The 18,777-nt window shown below is 50.0% G+C and overlaps 2 protein-coding genes across 4 annotated transcripts in view; one reads left to right on the top strand and one right to left on the bottom strand.

Annotated features, from left to right (window-relative positions):
• Nucleotides 1–1,227: 1,227 nt before the first annotated feature.
• INA (internexin neuronal intermediate filament protein alpha) lies at nucleotides 1,228–5,315 on the bottom strand. The gene is made up of 3 exons (XM_048947021.1): nucleotides 4,391–5,315; nucleotides 2,571–2,695; nucleotides 1,228–2,394 (listed from the first exon to the last, which is right to left on the bottom strand). The coding sequence occupies exons 1-3, from the start codon at nucleotides 5,270–5,272 to the stop codon at nucleotides 2,130–2,132; spliced, it is 1,272 nt and encodes a 423-aa protein (XP_048802978.1). The 5' UTR covers nucleotides 5,273–5,315; the 3' UTR covers nucleotides 1,228–2,129.
• A 955-nt stretch (nucleotides 5,316–6,270) lies between these two features.
• Nucleotides 6,271–18,777, top strand: part of NT5C2 (5'-nucleotidase, cytosolic II) — a 62,055-nt gene continuing 49,548 nt past the window's right edge. Inside the window, exon 1 of one of the 3 annotated variants that reach the window (XM_048947015.1) lies at nucleotides 6,271–6,381. In XM_048947015.1, coding sequence (XP_048802972.1) covers nucleotides 6,285–6,381 — 97 coding nt within the window. In that variant the 5' untranslated portion in view covers nucleotides 6,271–6,284. Of the gene's footprint in view, nucleotides 6,382–8,805; nucleotides 8,884–9,367; nucleotides 16,807–18,777 lie in introns of those variants that run through there. The other 2 variants (XM_048947016.1, XM_048947017.1) reach the window with 2 other exon arrangements.

Genomic DNA, 18,777 nt, shown 5'->3' with positions numbered 1-18,777 from the left:
TCCTTTGTTCTCCATGAGTGCAGGCCCTCCACATCATTACTACCAAAGCAAATCCCAGCTTTGCTGGGAGCACGCAGCCAGCTGAGCAGGCAGGGAACCGGACCGAGGCTTAGAATAAAGGACAGTCAGAACCTTTGTACTGAAGGGGCAGACACAAAGCTGCGCTGAAGGACATCTGAGTTTCAGATTTTTATTGTATCAGCTGCCTGATCCCATCTGCCTTCTCCCTATGCCTGCTGGCCCATGGGGATGCTGGTGACCAGCAGACATCCCAGTGTCTCTGGGATGGCTGAAGCAGGCTTTGGTGAGGTGGCAGGAAGTGAAAGAGCTGGGACACACTGCTATGTCAGGGCCACCAGTGGGACACTGCCTCCTGTGCTGCTACCTGCAAGGCCCTGCTGGCAGCTCTGTCCCTGCTCTCATGGGGTTTGTTTGCGAGACGGGTGCACCCTCTGCTCTTCTGTTAACTTTGCTAAGGCATAGATTGTGTCACCTTCAATTGGCCGTGCAAACACAAGCTGTTTGTAATCCCTGAGTGCATGGAGGAGGTGCAACCAGCCATCTTGTGATATAATCTACAGCCTCAGCGTTCATTTCTGGGGCAAGCAAGGGCAATCCCTGCCATGGAAGGCCTTTCTCCCTGACTGGGCTGCCACAAACTCCACAAAGTGTGGCTAATGCGGTGGACGCCTTGGGATGAGATCAGTACATATCCCATGGCTTCAGCAGTGCCGGCCCTGCCTCCAGAGAGCTGCAACCCGATGACAGGAGCAGCTTTATGGGGTTTTCCCTGTCATGAAGTTCTTTCTCGTCTGCCAGCCTTTATGAGACCTTGGCTGTGGGGTCCATCACTGAAACCATCATGGACAGGATATCCTTGATCATGACTATCTCCTGGGATAGTATCTCCCTGGGAACAGGGAATGGCCTGAAACTGTGCCAGGGAGGTTCAGGTTGGTTGATAGGAAAGATTTTTCCTCAGAAAGAGTGTAGAGGCGTTGGCACAGGCTGCCCAGGGAGGTGGTGGGGTCACCATTCATGGGGGTGTTCAGGAACTGTGGAGATGCGGCACTGAGGGATGTGGTCAGTGGGCATGGTGGGGATGGAATGGGGTTGGACTGGATGATCTTTGTGGTCTTTTGCAACCTTAATGTTTCTATGATTAAGGGTGCTGCACACCATGTGAAGCAGGAGGAAGGAAGACAGAAGAGCTTTGTTTGGTTCATGTAACTCTTTCTTTCTTTTTAATTATTAACTTGTGCCTTACAGTAGAAGAGGAAAGAGTGTGAGCGAACAGTTTGCTGGTTCCAGGAACTACTCTGGCAACACTGAGAGGGCAATAAGGTCTTGTGATGGCAACCTCGCCTGGGCACTGACATGTAGCACACACACACACGCAGTCTCTGGCTCTTGCAGAAGCTGGAAATTTTAAGGCATTGAAAAAAACCTACAGTTGTAAATCCTACATCAGATTTGGCACATGTTGGAAGGCTGGAGCTCAAGTGTGGATGTGGCATTTGGCAGCACCCAGCCCTCCCTGCTGTACGTGGAGATGGGCACTGGGTGTTGGTTCCCAACCAACAAACCCCATGCATGTGGCCAGACTAACGCTACCGAGAAACAGAAAGAGTTGTCAGAACGAAAAAAAAAGACATTCCTTATAGTTTAAAATATAAGTGGCTCACAGACCAGAAGCAAGGTGTGTTTATGGCTATTTCTGTGCTTCTGAGTTAAAAGTGGATGGCTACACCTTGAGGAAGAGGAAACACTTTAGCTACACATGGATTTGGACAGTAGGTAAAGGGCCTTAACCCTAGTTGTAGTTGAGTTCCATTGACCTCGCCACCCCCACCCCCTCATTGCAGTGAGTCCTCTCCTCGCTGCCACAAATTCCCGTGCACCCACAACACCCACCAGCATGCACCCAGCGACCCGTGTGGCCGCTACCTGACTTGAGAGGGAGCAGTGTGCTGAGCTCGGCCCTTACTTTGCCAGAGGCTGCTGAGCCCTGACCCTACAGGAGTCCTTGTAATCGGAGCTGCTGAGCACAACCCAGTGCCCAAGAGGCAATTAAAGGGCCAACTGAAGACTGCTCCCCCCCAAATGCAAAAGGGATGGGATCCCCACCATTACACTTTAGCATTTGCAATGATTCCTCCACGCACGCTGAATCTCTCTGTTTTCTTGGCAGTGGTTACGCTCCTTTCAAGCATCCCAGCCTGACCGGACGGTATCTTGGAGGTTGCTCTAACCGCCTCTCTTTGCTCCTCTTTCTTGAAGGATGGAGTGGAGGAGTGTGGCTGGAAAGAGTAGGTGGGGTTGGGGAGGGGGTTCATGGCTGGAAGGCCAACACTCCCCACGCTGAACAGGTTTTCCTCTCCTTCCAGCAGCTTCCTGCAAGCACAGCACAAGCAAAGGAGTTTAGGTGGGGGTCACCTCACAAGACACCATCACAGCACCAGGATGCAGCTGATTTGGATGAAAACAGACCCAGGTCCGATTTTGGTGCCAGGCTTGGCAGCATGGGGAAGGCTGTTGGATTGGGCTCAGACAGGGCCAGAGCAGCCTACCTGTAGGCAGCGATCTCGATATCCAGGGCCATCTTGACATTCAGCAGGTCCTGGTACTCCCTCAGGTGCCGAGCCATCTCGGTTTTAGTGTTGCGCAGGTCAGCCTCCAGCTGCCCAATGGTGTCCTGCAGAGAGGCAATGATAAGGGTTCCCAGGACTGTGTTTTGGTTTTGTTGTTTTTTTCCCCACAGCTGTTCTGCTCTGCACATCCCAAACAGGGGCTTGGGTGCTAACAGGGATGGTGAAGCAGGCAGAGTGCTGGGTACAGCTCTAACAGCATGCAGTGGGATGGGGCTTTAAACACTGATGGTTTTATATATTCTTCAGTAGGTTTAAACAGCACCAGAGCAAGTATGGGGTTCAGTGAGACCAGACAGAGCACTGAGCGGGTGGCTGGGACACAGCTGCAGGGCAATGGGAGGGAAAAGCTTGCACCAGAAGGGCAAGATCCAATCCTCCCTGGCAAATCCCCTGAGCTGCTGGCCTGAAAGCAGCAAAACTCACTCCCGTGGGGGATCTTTCCAGGCCAAATGCTTTCCCATGTTGGTCGCTCTGCTGTGCCACTGAGGCTGCATGATGTGCACGGGCAATGAGTAAGCAGTTTGCAGCAAGTGCCTGCAGAACCTGCGGTGGCCACTGCAAATGCCAGCTCCCATCTCCTACAGCCAGCCTTTTCCACTGCCTCTGCCGTAGCACTGAGCATCATTTAGCTCCTAATCAGGAACACCGTGCAACAAACTCCCAAGCACTGTCACAGCAGAGCCTGTGAGTCACATAGAAAGAAACCATTGTTCTGCAGCTAAATCAGTTTGAAATACAGTGCTGTTTAACCCAGCTGCATTGTTACTGTTTTTTTAATTCCAATTTTATTCCAAAGATAGGTTGCTCCCAGAATTATTCTTTTCACTCAGCATTAAGGCTATTCAGGAACATTATTACATGTAATCCTTTCATCCACTGCAGGAAATGTTGCATATTGTCCATTTCCACAATATTTGTTGAAGGACCCAGCAAGACTGCAAGCAGCACAGAGCTGCAAACCAGCTTTCTAGAGACCCAGTCTGGATGTGGGCTCCATGACACAGCAGTACTTGGCAGAGGAACAACAGCAGCCCTCAGGTATGATGTAAGGCTGTTGTTTCATTATCAATAGCAAAATGGCTTGATTTGGAAATCAGAGATCACTTAGTAGCCATATAATACAACAATCTCTGGATTTATTTCATTCTAAACCACGGATGTTTTCCCTGTACTAAGAAAAAGGAGTCATATTGTATTAATGGAATAAAAGATACAATGTGCTCAGTGTCCACTGAGATGCTGGGATCTGGCTGCCTTCACGTCTGCAGAGCTCCAAGTTCTGCAGTGCTGGTGCCAAGAGCCAGGCCCAGGGTGAGGTGCCAACTGTGGGCTTCGAGGAATTACCCACAGCGATGGGGAGTGACAGCGGACTCTGGGGACAGGGATGGGGTGATATCCCCAAGCAGCACTGCTGTGTGCACAGAGGTCTTTGTCCCTGAGACAATCGGCTTTGTAGAGAGGTGTCCATGCCTGTCCCTTCCGAAAGGCCTTTCCTGCTTCCCAGGGCGCCGAGTACGGAGGAAGGATGAAGGCAGCGGGCAATACCCAAGCAGGGCAGATGGAAGCCCTATACCGGGAGGAGGCTGCAGGGATGGAGGCGCTGCGCAGAGCGGGGGGGCACCGCAGTCGCGAGGAGCGGGTGCAAGGCACCGGTGCCGGGGCGGGGCAGTGCCGTACGAGGAGCCGCGATGGGGGAGATCCTTGGGGAGGGCAGCGAGGGACGGAGGGGACCCGCTCACCTGCAGCCCGGCGGCCTCGGCGCTATGCCTTTCCTCCAGCTCCTGCAGCTGCCGCTCGAGGGACTCGTGGGCTCCGCGCAGGCTTTCCATCTCCACCACCCGGGCCTGCAGCTGCCGGCGGCATTCGCCCGCCTCCCGGCGGCTGGCCCGGACGGCCTCCTGGCTGCGGGCTGCCCGCTCGTGGAGGCTGGCGCAGCGGGCGCGGTACCAGTCCTCGGCCGCCTGCAGGTTGCGGGCCGGCAGCGCCTCGTACTGAGCGCGCAGCTCTCGCAGCGCAGCCGCCAGGTCAGGCCGCGCCGTCGGGGGCCCGGAGGCCGGGGGAGCGGAGGCGCGGAGCGCGGCTCCCAGCTGGGCCAGCTGCTCGGCGTGGGCGCGCCGCAGCTCCGCCAGCTCCTCCCGCAGCGCCTCCGCCCGCCGCTCCAGATCGGCGCGGTCTCGGGCCGCCCCGTCGGCCGCCTGCTGCCGGGCGCGCAACGCCTGCTCCGCCTCGGCGCGACCCCGCGCCTCCTCCTCGCAGCGCGCCCGCAGCCGCTGCGTCTCCTCGGCCAGCCGCGCCCGCTCCAGCGCGGCCTGCGCCCGCTCGCCGTGTGCCTCCTCCAGACGGGCGCGCAGGGCCCGCAGCTCCCCGCCCAGCAGCTGCCCCAGCCGGCGCGGCTCGGGCGGCAGTCGCCTTAGCTCCGCCAGCTCGCCGGCCAGCGCCCGGTTGCGCTCTTCCAGCGCCCGCACACGCTCGATGTAACCGGCGAAGCGCTCGTTGAGGCCTCGCAGCTGCTCCTTCTCGCTGGCGCGGCGCGGCTCGACGCCGTCGGTGCGCCGCGGGGCCTGGGCGAGCAGGCGGCGGGAGGAGGCGGCCAGCGCCGGCTGTTCCACACTGTAGCTCATTGCGGCGGAGAGAGGCGAAGCCAGGCGGGCGGCGGAGGAGCGCTTATGTACTGCGGTGCGGCGCGGGGCGGGGCGCGGAAAGCTCCGGCGGGAGGGTGCGGAGCTGAGCGATGGGATGCGGGGAGGGACGGTGGGATGCGGGGAGGGGCGGTGGGATGCGGAGCGGAGTGGGGCGCGGAGCTGCGGCGGAGCCGCCGCGGAGGGAGGAGGCGGAGCTGTCCACCAGGCGTGGTGCTGAAAGGCTGCGGCGGGCGGGTGCGGGGTAGAACGTTGGGTTGATGGATGGATGGGTGGGTGGGTGGATGAATAGATAAGTGGATAGATGAGTGGGTGTAGGAGTGGAGACGGACATACGGGCAGAAAGATGGGTACGGTCAAATGCACACAAAGAGCCAGGTGGTTGCACAGGCACACAGAAAGGCATGAACACATTCACACACACGTACACATGCTGAGAGGCAGACAAAGGGAAGAGTAGACGTGCAAAGAAACGCGCATAGACGCACACGCAAAGAGAGGCAGAAATGCATAAAGAAGTGGTTAGAAATGGGCAGGTGAAGAAAAATAGGCAGACACGCAAACTGACGGGTGGGCACACACCATGTACATGCACAGAACACTCATCACCACCAGTTCTGAAGGGAAGCCACACTGTGTGTTTGTGCCAGGGTGACAGTGTCCTGGGTGCTAGTCCCTGCCCCTCACAGGATGAAACATGCAGCTGGACTTCCTGCTGCACATCCCTTCTGCATTGATCAGTGAGATGGAGCCTACTTCTCCCACTCCCCCTGTCCCCATTTGTCCTCTCAGGTGACAAGAGGATCATGTCAGCAAAGTCCAGCTGGTGAGTCAAGAGGGCAAGCAAGCCAGGACTGGAGAGAGTCATTGCTTCCATAATAACTGCTGCTGTTTCAAAGGGATCAACTAAAGCAGGAGGGACAGCACTGGGATTCAAATCCCCTCAAGATCAGAACCTTGTCACTACGATTGGTCTGGAGGAACCCCTGCAATCATGGCAATAGCTGTGGCTTGCACAGGAGCCCACATCCCAGCTGGCACAGTTGGAAGGGGATTACAAGGCAGAAACATCCCTTTTCCTTGTGAGTCAGGTGGGTACAGCACCACACACCACTGCTTACTGCTGCAGCAGGCTGGTCCAGATATATTGTCATGGATTGGTAATGGGATGCACATGCATACATATAAATCCTGCCTAAGTCTTGTGCATCTGCCTTGTAGAGTATGGGAGGAATAAGAAGTGTCAGCCAACTGACAAAGAAAAGAGCCAGGAAGTATAAATACAAGAGACTTGGCTTGTGCACTGCTTTCCAGGACTCTGATCTGCTCGCAGCTAGCTTTCCTAGAAGCATTCTGTCTTTCTGAAGCCCATTTTAGAGCAGCCATTGTGAGGTTGCAACACCTGTACCTTCTCTGCCCTGTCTTATCCCTGGAGGTGTTCAAGGCAGCATTGGAAAGGGGCTTTGGGCAACCTGGTCTAGTGCAAGGTGTCCTTGGATATAACAGAGAGTTGGAATGGGATGGTTTTTAAGCTCCCTTCCAACCCAAACCATTCTGTGATTCTGTGACCCAAGTGCATATGTTCTGATGGTAGAGCAAACCCTGCAGCCTCAGTCTATGCCCCACAGTGCCCACTAGGCAGAAATCTTCACTTTGATCTAGTTTGGTTGTTTCAGGTCTTTCACATCCTCACACACAAATGTGTTTCACCACTTCCTCGACCTCTGTTGTTTTGCATTACTGTATTGCAAGTGAGGTTTCTTCTACCAGCAGTAATTGTTTGAGTAACTGGGAGGTCACCTGCTCTGCTTAGTTAAGTGGTATCATTGTTATGACTTTGCTATGGTGATTATTACTGATGATGATGAATGCTGTTCTGGCTTTCTTCTGTCTTGGTAAAGCAGAGTGCAACCTTTCCTGGCCTTCCCACTTGTGCTGATTTAGTACTGACATACAGATGTGCTCTAAAAGCAGTTGGGAGTATCACATTCTCCTACGTAAAAGAAAAAATAATACAAAAAAAAAAAAAATCTGCAAGGGTCTCTGCAAGGACTGCTACCATCCATAAGTAAAGATCCTAGGAACAGATCCCTTTGCCTCCAAGTAGATGAGATTTACTTCTCTGAAAGAGTGGTCAGGCAGTGGAATGGGCTGCCCAGGGAGGTGGTGGATTCACCAACCCCAGAGGTGTTCAAGGAACGTTTGGATGTTGTGTTGAAGGACGTGGTTTAGTGGGAACTGTTGGTGATGGGTGGATGATTGGACTGGATGATCTTGTAGGTCTTTTCCAACCTTGGTGTTTCTGTGATTCTGTGATTTTCTTGAGTCAGAAGGGAATGAGGCTACAGGAATTAGGTGGGATCTGAGCCAGCTGCCAGTGTAACTGCTGAGAGCATGTCTCTGAATTTATTGACTCTGAGGAGTTTGAGTCAATAAATGATAACAACTGCTTCTTTCCCACAGAGCAAAGATTGGGCTCCAGCCCATCGGATACTGCTTTTGTCAGAGCAGGAAGGAGGAGCAGGGACTTTGGGATCCCACCAAGTTGAGTCGAAACCCATCCCAGGTTGTTGGCACCCGAACAACAACACAAGCCCCTTCTGAGGCCCCTTAATACCCGGCAAAGGTCCTGGGGGCTGACTTGAACTGCACTGTGACCATGTCCCCAAGGAGCTAGGTCCCAGAAGTCTAGTGTGTCCTTATGAGCACAAACTCCCTAAACCTACCAGAACAAAGAGGGAGCAAGAGGGCTATCATTGTACTGTTTTGTGCATCTCTGTATATCACACTGTGTTGTTTAATGTACGGTAAAGGCCTGGAGAATCCATTTGGCAAAGGAGGTGAGGGTGCACTTTGGGTTCCTGTGAGAGCAAGAAGCTGCTTCCAAACTGAGGTCTTGGTTGTGAGACAGCAGGAGGATGCCTTAAAACTTTGTGACTTTGCACCGTGCTCACCTGCTGATGGGACTTAATTGTTTTATCTCAGAAGCTGCGTTTAGCTTTGGATTGTGGTGGAAAGGAAAAAGCTGTCCTTGTAGCCGTGCACACACAGCACTGGGATGCACACCTCCAGCCCGCTTCCCAGCACAGCCCATTGAATCACGCTGTGGGTATGGGTTTCACTGCCTGGCTTTGCTTCACTGGTGGCCCGGGGGGGAAACGGTTGCTGGCTGTTGAACCAAGGGAGTCTGAGGGAAAAAGGCAGATCCGAGTGCCTGCCATCAGCCATCCAGCACAGGTGGGTCACACACACACACCAACACCGATGAAAACGTCAGGCTGGCTCTGCTGACTGCCTCCAGCTGAGGAGCAACTCAGGAGTTTGCCCGGGACAGTGAGAGTTTTTCTGGGAAAGAGCGAAGTAGCGGCCCAGGCGCTTCCCTGGGGCGGGTCCCCGTGTTCTGGACGTGCGGCTGCTCTGCGGGCGGGCACTTTGCCGACGCTCCCTTGCCGCCTGCGCCCGGCCGCCGGCCTCGCACACTCTCCCCGCTCCCTGGCGCCCGGAGGGGGCGGGGCTGGAGCCGCGCATGCGCAATGCTGCCGCCTCGGCGCTGCGGCAGTCGTGCGGGGCAGTTCTTCCGAGCGCGGCAGGAGGTGAGGAGCGGCCCGGGCGCGCGGGGGCAGTGCGCGCGTGCGGGTGCGCGTGCGCGCGCCGGGCGCGTGGCGGGGACCGTTGGAAGCGACCGTTCGGAATTGGGGGGGAATCGGGCGGGAGGAGCCGCTCCTCTCGGGCGCGCAGCCGGGGAGGGGGCTCCGTGTGGAGGGGGAGCGCCGAGAGCGGGGCTCCGGCGGCGCTCCTGAGGCACTTCCCCTTCAGCCGTTGAAGGGAGGCACTCGGCGGCCCCGCTGCCGCCTTCCCGTCCCGAGCCGCTCTGAGTCACCTCGGCCCGCGAGTGCGGGACCCCCTGCGGCGGGCTGAGCCCCGCGCTGCCCCTCCGACCGCGGCCGTAGCGGCGGCGGAGCCCGAGCGGCGCGCGGCTGCTTGACTCGAGCCGCGCTCGTGCCTCTGTTCTGTGCCAGAGATAATGCCGTACAACGTACGGTGGAAGCGGTTCCCTCCGTTTTCTGGGTGCCGTAGCAGGCAGCGCGGTTTCGTGCCGTGCAGGATGTTTTAGGCGTTCCTGGGCTGTGGGATGGTGAAACGCTCACGTTCGTTCTGGTGCTGGCTTTCACGGGCTGGCTGTGATGCCAGGGAGCGTCTCGGCAACGGCCTTGAGAACATTGCCCCCAAGGCATGATGACTTTGGGAAAGTTTTTATTTTTTTGTTAGTTCTGGAGGGTCTAAACCGCAAAGATTGCAATGCGCTTTCTGTCTATAAAGATGTAGTCTTACCTGTCTGCCTCGGTTGAGAATAACACCTTATCGCTGGCTCAAACACGCCGTGTTGGCAATCGAACCAGATGATCTCAGGGGTCTGTTCTGACCCTAACGATTCTAGATTCCATTGATCCATCCAGCTGTTTGCTTTCAGAACTGGGCAGAATGTGGTGACTAGTGAACAAATGGGGGATAGGAAGACTTGCAAGCCTTCTCAGGTGCTGCGTGGCTTTGCTGAAAACCAGAAGCAAAACTCAAAGCTACGTGTTGATCTTCAGGTTGTATGCTGCAGTTGTCGTGATGGCACAGAGGGCAAAGCGTTGTGTTTTAACTGCAGGCTGGTCAGCCTGGCTGTGGGGTCTGTCACTGCCCGTCAGCCTGCATCAACCTAAACATACTTTAAAGCAGGGCTGCTATTTAAAATAATCTATTGCCATTAGTCCTGACTCCAAAAGACCATTCAGGAACTTGCTGGTTTGATTAACAGCAGTTGGAGTTTGTTCAAGCATGGATGTTGTTTCATTATATAGTACAATACAACCTTTACTCTGTATAGCGTCATTCAAGCAAACTGTATTGCAAAATGCACCGCTGAATTACCTTTAAAATGCTCCATTGAGTGAAGTACAATTGCAGAGACAAATGGGGAGAAAAACTGTAAGAATGGGACAACTGTTTTCAGCTGAGGTTTGAAATTTGGAGCCTGTTAGTACATTTGCTTTGGTTGCATTAGTGTTCTATACGCTGTTTCTAGGATATACGCTAGCAAAAAAATCAGATGCAAGCTGAAATTTTTTCAGGCAAGTTTCCAGTTTATAGGCAACTCGTAATAGTAACAAAAAGAGGAGCCCTTTAGTTGTTACCATTTGCAAAGTTGAAAGTTGACAAACCCTTCCTAAAACAACTGGAAATATTTGTCCTACGCTTTTTTAACATCATGGGGTATGTTTGTTTTTGGAAAAAAACCCAGAATCCTCAGTTTGATGTTTGCTGATAAACACTGCAGTATTGTACTCTTTTAGGAATGTTGTATTTCCCTTAAAAATTACACACATTATTTGTGTATCTAAAGTAAAAAGGAAACAAACTCTTTAAATATGATGTTCAAGTGGTGCTTATAGAAAAAGAAGATAGGCTTATTTGCTCGCCTCCTACCTGTGATTTGTGGTTCAGCTTAATAGTTAAAAAATGAAATGTGGCTTGTTAGTTTGCAGTGAGCTGTTATCAGGAGATGGCCTGGGGCTGGCAGTAGGGTAGGCTGCTGGTTCCCTGGGGCAAAGTGAGCTGACCCACAGCCTTTCAGTCCCGCATGGGTTGTGGATTCTGGATTCCGACTCACGAGGAGGCGCAGGAAGAAGGGCTGGCTGCAGCTCTGCCCAGAGAGAGCGACAGAAGTGGGTGTGCTCAGCAAACCTCTTCTTCTGTATAAATTGAAAATGAGGGGATGCTGTGGGATCGGGGTAGCTCAGTACAGTGCAACCTGCCATTGCTTGAACACTGCTGGAAGTCCTGCGGAACTCTGTAACGATCCACAGAATTGGTTCTGTGTAGGAGCTACTTCGCCTGAGGAAGGTGGATTAATGGTCTCCAGCCAGGCTGCAGTGGAAAGTTGTCATAGGAACTGGCTTGCTGTTTGGCAGGGCCGTGCCTCGTCTTCAGTCCATTAAAAGCTCACCTCTGTAACTGATCATCTTGGGATAAGAAGGGCCTGTGTGCCACTCTGCACAGAGCCATGGAGGGGACAGGCACGTGGGCTCTACCCCGAAGAAGCTGAGGGCAGCCCAAGTGGTGCACCTTGGGACGAGTTCACAGAGCCTGCTCTGCGCCGTGTCCTTGCCTCGGGGTGGCTTGCCAACGTGGGTGTCCTGATAGAAAACAGCTGTGGTTTTTTTAGCAATACGAATAATGGGACGGAAAACTGAACAGAATGTGCCGGGAGTGGAAGTCTTGTCTGGCTCTTTGAGATGAGATGTTACTAAGTCAGCGCGTGGGAACTCTTTGCTTATTGTCTGTACTCCGTCTATTTTTTAAGTTTTATTTCTTATGTCAGCAGCACAAACATTTGGAATGGCTGCAGTCTAAGTCTCTAAGGCTGTTCTGTGTTTAAAGCACATCTTCACATATTTGCAAAGTGTGCATTCATATAAATGTTTCTTACATCTCTTCTAAAACATCTGTTTCATACTTCTAAAGAAATTACTGTTATGTGTCATGTTGTGATGCTCGTAGCAATGATCTGTATTTTGCTTTTTAATCACTATGACTCGTTTACTGGAATGGTTCCTAAAACCTTGGACTGTGTACTCTGCATAGAGAGTGCATATAACATGGCTCTGCTTAACACAACCACAGAGACAATCCAGTGTGCACAATAAATAGAACTTAATGTACAGTAAATAGACCTTAAGCAACATCTGGAAAACATTGCGTAGGTATTTCAGGTAGCCACTGTAAGCAATTGCTAATCGAAACCTGGCTACATGAGGGTAGTTACTAAGTCTTATGAATGACTTTGCACGGCTAAAAAGGTGCCTGGGAGACCTGGGCATACAAAGCCGTGATGGGGGAAGTACTTACTTTTGTATGATGGCTCAGGATCAAGAAGGGAGCCTGAGTAATTCAGCCTAAAAACCCCCATCTGTCAAATCTGACAACTGCCCAAACGTCTAGCAGTGTGTGCTCCTTACGGTAAGGCCAGGAGCCGATCTGCTCTTACTTCCTGAACGCTTGGGTCCCCACGTGTGTGAGCACTGATGGCTGCATGCCAGCCCTCACACTCCTGCCGCTTTTTCAAGTCTGGTGCAGAATGGCAGAGGTAAACTTGTTGCTTGCAGTTATCATTCTCAGGGTGTGAATACCTGCTGCAGGCTTTACCAGCACGGCCAGCCCTTTTTTGGTAGTTTCATCGGGGAGAGGGTTCTGAGTCAGGGAAGTTGGAAACCCCACTGAGCTTGTTTGTATGCTGCTTTCTGTTAATGTGCGAGTAAAGAAGGCAGGTGGGTTCTTATCCTGTGCCTCTTACCAGTGGGTAAGTAAATTCTGCGAAGGTGTGAGGTGCATTAAATGTGGAGAGCAGGAATTGCTGTAATGAAATACCTGTAATGGTGATGCTGGGATGTGAATGGTCTGTTCATTTCTCTTTTGAAAATAAAGGATGCACTGCTTCTGTAGAGCAATAGGGAGAAAGGGAGGCCCGGTCAGTTGTCAATCTTTAGAGATTGGAAGGTGGCATCAAAGTGAAGTAAGTTGGACAGATGTATGGGGACATTGTACCCTGATGTGATGTACTTAAACTGTAATTGAGAAGTTTCAGTGTCTAAAACTACCACTCCCTCTCATCTTACCACTTGCAATTTGTTTAAAAATAAAGGTTCCTTCAACAAAGGTGGAGGTCATTATGCAGTTCTAAACTTAGCTTAATTTAGTTACAGACTATTCACAACTCCCAGCTGTGGTTCAGATATTTTCAAACAAAGGCCTACTATTTTGCACATATGCTTATTACTAGATTATCATTTAACTTACTTGGCACATTTGGTTCAGCGGAAGGGGGAAGAGAGGCTTCCTGTGTGCGTTTCTATGAGAGGCTCTGAAGTAGAGTGGTTTTCCACTGTTTACTTAAGAACAGCCCTTTGGATTAACTGGCTTTGACCCAGGCCTTGTACTTCTCTGTGTTAACATTGGCATAATACATAAAACACTTGAGACACATTATTGCTGGATTTTTCAGGGAGCAAATTCTCACTGAACCCTCTGTGAAGGTGCATTTCCAGAAAATCTTTTCCCAGCCAGGATGGTCCAGCTTTGGCAGCTGTGCAAGGCAGCTCTGGACTGTGGGACCCACTGAGTGGGTTGCCCCTTCCTTGGGTGAAGTATTGCCTTTTCCCCGGGCAGCAGCGACTGTCTGCACTGCTGCAGTAGCAACAGCTGCATCCCTGCGTTGTGCATCCGGTTCAGGAGGAAGTGGGTTGCTGGTGAAGTAGGGTTTGCAGCTTAAATTGGTGTTCTTCATCTCCTTTGCAGAACAGTAGTAATGGGTGGAATCAACTCACATGTTACTGCTTGGACCGAGCTCTTCTTGGCCTTTCCATCAAATGTAGCACATCTGGCCATGGCGTATAACAAGATGAGATTTCTATTCAGCTTCTAAAATAACCTAGAACAGAAGGTAAATTCCAAAGAGAGAAGACTGATGGCTCAGTATAAAGCATGCCGAAAATCCCAAGACCGGCTGAATTCAGCTGGTGTTTGGGTTGGTTCAGCTGGCGATGAGTTGCATATAGACATGGACAGCAGTGATTAGGAACGTGGGGTCAGAGGAGAGCATGTGAATGTTCTGCCCTCAGAAACCCGAAGAAGTGCTGAGTGAGCTGTATGCCACTGCTCTGTACACATAACACAGCCATCGCCAGTAGTAGCTTTAAAGGGTAAGTGCAGGTAATTTGGGAAGTCGCTAAGTAGAACCAGTTGCAGTTAAAAGCAAATAATCCTTCAGGATGTTGGTGTTCTTAGTTTTCTCTGAGATAGGTTTTCATCCTTTTTTTTTTCTTTTTTCTTTTTTCTTCTAAGGAAGAGCTGTGTATGTTTGATGTTTGCAGCGCTCGCTTGGATGTTACAAAGCCATTCAGTCTCAAGACTGTGCAAAGATGTGTCTTTTGAAGTCACAGTAGATGACTGTGGGGATGAGTCCTGAGTGTTCTGGTTTCTGACATGTTACAGTGTTCACTGGGAGTCTTTAAGTACAGATACCTGTAGTATTTGCATAGTTGTTTCTTTTTCATTGCTTGTTCATTTCAACTCATTTCATGTTATTCTATGTATGTGCTGCTAGGTTGGGATGAGTTCTCTCCCTGAAGAAAACCAATTAGTTGAATGTAAATTTTAGGTGCCCCGAGCACCTGTTAGCTTGAAGCTGACCCTGGAAACTACCCTTCCAGTTCAGTTCCTATAGCTTTGCCCTCATTGTAATCCAAGTGGCTGAGTGGTGTTGGAAAGAGGAATTGAAGGTAGAAGCAAGCCAGGCTGGTAAATCATCTGTTCATTCTGCTGTCTGGAAACTGAGGCAGGAATCAGATTTCGGTTTCCACTTCACATTGCAAGTATCTGTCAGTTGGTGCTCTAGCGGTGCTTAAAGGCACCAGGAAAGTACCTGTTCTGTGTCTTTGAGTGTTTAGGGCTGGGTACTGCATTTCCACATTTCCTTTGTTTAAAAAAAAATAAAAGAGACTGTTGCTGAAAGCCAAATACACGTTAACGGGGAATCTCTGAAGGGAAAAGTGCTCAAGAGGCATTTCTTTTCCTATAATCCAGTGCAGGGCTGCCAGCAAGTAGAACTGTTAAGGAGAAAATGATAAAAATGAAGGTTTGCTAATTAAATCTGTGGATGATACAGGTAAGTAGATGCAGAATCCTTCTGCTCAGTTCTTCAAAATGCTTCCCTGCCCCGAAGCGTCAGTGCTAAGCAATGACTGGTGTACCAGTAGATCTTCTACTGAATCCTTTTCAGTCAAGAAATTTAGCTTACCTGGACTGTTATCTGCTTGGTGACTGCAGTCATACTGGGTAGAATGTGCGTTATGCATGTTCCAGTGTTTCTTCCTATCTTCTGATTGTAGCACTGAAGTGGAGCAGTTTCACAGAGCATGAGTATGTTCAGAAAAATGTCCGGTGCTGGAATCATTAGCAGATGTGTGTGATACTTCTGAGCAATTTGTGTACAAGCTGGGGAGAGTGTTACTTGCTGTGATCTGAGGAGAAATTACAGTATGCAGTGTTCAGTAAGCTGGGCATTTCTGTCGGCTCTGGTTCAGAGAAATAGCAGTGTGGCCTTCCTAAGAGTTTTTTAAAAACACATTTGTGGTCTAACCTTTCCTATTTTCCTTTGCCTTGGCAATAGAATAGGCAGGTTATTAACCTCTTCTGTTATGTGTATTGTAGCTTCTCTTGCAATATTGCACTGACAGTTTGATGAACCAAGGCCAAGAAGTCTGCTAGCTGTGCTTGAGCAATCATGAGCGTAGGGATGATAAAACTCAACAAAGTTTCACGTCTGCTGCTCATTTTTCTTCACAGCCTTGTAGCAGGTAGATATTAACAAAGTAATAAAAAGCACTTGCAGTCTTTATAAATGTGTGTGTTCTGGTGTTGAGAACAAATAATTGGTGAGGGTGGGACATACAGAGAGCTGTCTTCCCAAAGCCCGGTGTTGTGGGTCTTCTAGTCTCCACTAACAAGTTACTTCATGTTCCCCAAAGAGAGAAGTCACGGCCCAAAGGAGGGTGCAGTGTTGGTAACTCTCATCTCTGATTTTGGGGTAACAAGGACCTGCTGTTAGTGCTGCTTTAGTTCCTTTTTTTATGTTCTCTCACCCTTCAGGCTGGAATGTTTCTTCCAGGTCACAGCTGCAGGAGTGGATTTGTTGCTTCATCCGTGTCCTCTCTGAGCGCAGTCTGTGTTAGGACAAGTACAGGGAGAACATTGTGTGTACCCTCCTCAGCTCCTGCCAGGGAACAATCTCCTGCGTCAGCAGGATTGATTTGGTGTATTAAAAACTAGTGAACTGAAGGGTCCATGGGAGTCTGGTTTTGTTTTCCCCAAATGAATGTAGTGTTCTGTGCTGTGCTTGGGCAGGGTTACAGAAAGTTTGTGAAGAAAAGAAAGAAGTTGATGCTGTTAGAGAACAGTATAATGTAGGCCTTTGGTATCAGTTGATAAAGCTGAGACAGTTAGGTTATCATAGGAAAGCCAGAGACTGAGCAAAAGCTCAGTCATCAGAAGTGTTGGGTTACTTTGCTGATGAATTGAGTTACATAGGTTGCGTAAGAAGTGCTGTATGAATTAGCAGACTTTTGGAAGAGCACAGGAATACTGCAGAGAAGGTGTTCATAAAATTGATTTACTCACAGTTTCCTGAAGTGATGCCTCAGTACTACGTATCTGTCAAGATTAAATGAGATTTGGGGGTCGACAACATGTAGGTGGGGACAGTATTGTGCCCGAAGGGTAGGTTTGTAATTTCATTTGCAATCACACGGACTATAATTACTACATTTCCCTCTGATTAAAAAAAAAACAGGTCAAAAAAGGAACGAATTGTGCTCTCTGTATGCAGAGGGGAACTGTGCACTGCTAGAAGAACTTTGAAGCGCCTTCAGACTTCACGCTGCTTGCCTTGTGGCTGCTCTGCCTGTTATTGATAGGTAAGATCTCAAAAGGAGAGACCAAATTTATATGTAAGTGGGGTTGCAGGGAATGGTACTGGAAAACAGAACTGGTAGCAGTGGGAAAAAATGAGTTCTAACTGATTTTGACAGGGCAACTCTAGAGATTACCAAGTCATCTTAGCTGTTGATGTCAGCATTTATTTTCAGTAACTTTATGAAAGAAAGTTGGAGCTCGCCAGCTTCTTTGCTGAGCAGCACGTCCCTGGGCTAGGGCTGCATGCGGTGCCCATGGGACCGGTGTGGAGCAGCCAGCTGGCTCACTGCACCTGGGCTGGGCAGGGACAGCTTCCAGCCCGCAGAGATGGGAACAGTCTCCAGCCTGCAGAGATGGTTCAGCTGCTGATTTTGCTGTTGCATCTGCTTTTGCAGCCTGTAAACATGTACAGTGGAAGAGAGTTCAAGTGTCTTTTAGAAAATCGTCCTTGTTTTCCCTTCCACTTTGAAAGATTAGAAAAAAAGTCAGAATAAGCTTTCAGGATCCTTGCTTTTTCTATAACATTTTAATGAAGCCGGGACCACGCTCTTCAAAGACAAGAGGTGTCTTGTTTTACTTATGCCAGTAAGCACTATCACTAAGGGAAGCCAGTAAAAATGTTGTCCTCCCTCACCTTCCGCGTTTAGAAGATAGAGAGGGCTTTTGGTGTTTGCGTTATCCAAGCTGACCCAGTTGCATGCTTTCAGAATGACTGTGTTCCTGATCTGAGCTTTGCAACTCAAATACTTTGTTTTTACCACCACGCTGCTGAAAGGGCTCATTAAGGCTGTACTTGCTTCCTGAGACACAGCAGAATCGAATGAAAAGCATCATTGTCTTGAAATACCGTGATCTGCCGCCAAAGGAGTTGCTGTTGTATAATCCCTGTTAGCAGGTTGGAGTGGCAGTTGTTGCTTGGTCTGAAATCGGTACGTGGAATGATGGCTTCCAGCTTTCCCACTGGGGATGGCACGTCTCGTCTTGCTCGCTCACTTTGCGGGTCACAGACTCATATGGTTGAGCCATCAATGATTCGGTAGCAGCTTCTTTCACAAGTTTGAACACCAAGGGTGTTGCATAGAGGTAGTGCTTGTTAATAAACAGATCGTTAATAAATAAAAAGATAGCTGTACATACAGTGTTTCAGATTGTTCAGAAGCAAAGCGGTAGAGGTAGAATAGAAAAGTTTACTTTGGCTTTCCTTTTTGATTTGTGGAATTCAGCATGTTCATTTCTGTGCTGACATTTCTGCCTTCTGTGCTATTTGTGTTAACCTGCAGCTCAGTTAGCATTCTGTTACGCTTCATCTTTGTAGTAATAAAATTAGGATCTGCAGATATCTGACACTGAATCCCCATTATAGTGGGCATCTGCATCAAAGCTTACTTCTCCGTTTTAAGCTAAAATATACACATGGGAATTCCTAAATATTTCCTTTACGGTAGACTTCATCACAGCAGAGAGATCAAATTCACCTCTGGATTTCAACCTTTTAAGATCTTGTGCAACTAGAGCAATCACTTACAAGAAAAACAGCACGAGCAAAGTATTTGAACTATCTTCTGGGTTTCTTACTGGAATGTAACAGCTGGAAACAAGCAGCAGTTAGAACATGATGTTATTATCCAGGTCTGTGCTTGCTGTTGGCAGGTGGTCAATTGGACAACAGCTTGGGAACCTCTGCAGCTGCAGTTGCTGCAGGCTGCTGGGCTCTTTTCCTGCAGAAGGCCTCTTAAGGAAGTGAGTGGCCCAAGAAGAACCTTTGTTTGTCCATTCATCTTCTCTCCAGGTGAAACCTTGAAGGTTTCCCCTCAAGATTGGTGGTGTCTCAGCCTCTTATCCCACTCCAGTCTTTCTCTCATAGCTTTATTCCTTCCTCAGTGTAATCACAGAATAATATATTGCTCTTAAATGGGGACAAGTGGCTGAAGACAGCAGCGGTGTTTGTCGCAGTGACAGATAGGCACATAGAT

Source organism: Lagopus muta, chromosome 5, assembly GCF_023343835.1.
Source record: "Lagopus muta isolate bLagMut1 chromosome 5, bLagMut1 primary, whole genome shotgun sequence".
NCBI classification, from domain to species: Eukaryota; Metazoa; Chordata; class Aves; order Galliformes; family Phasianidae; genus Lagopus; species Lagopus muta.
The sequence above is the reverse complement of the archived record's forward strand: the minus strand, read 5'-3'. Positions and strand labels throughout refer to the sequence as shown.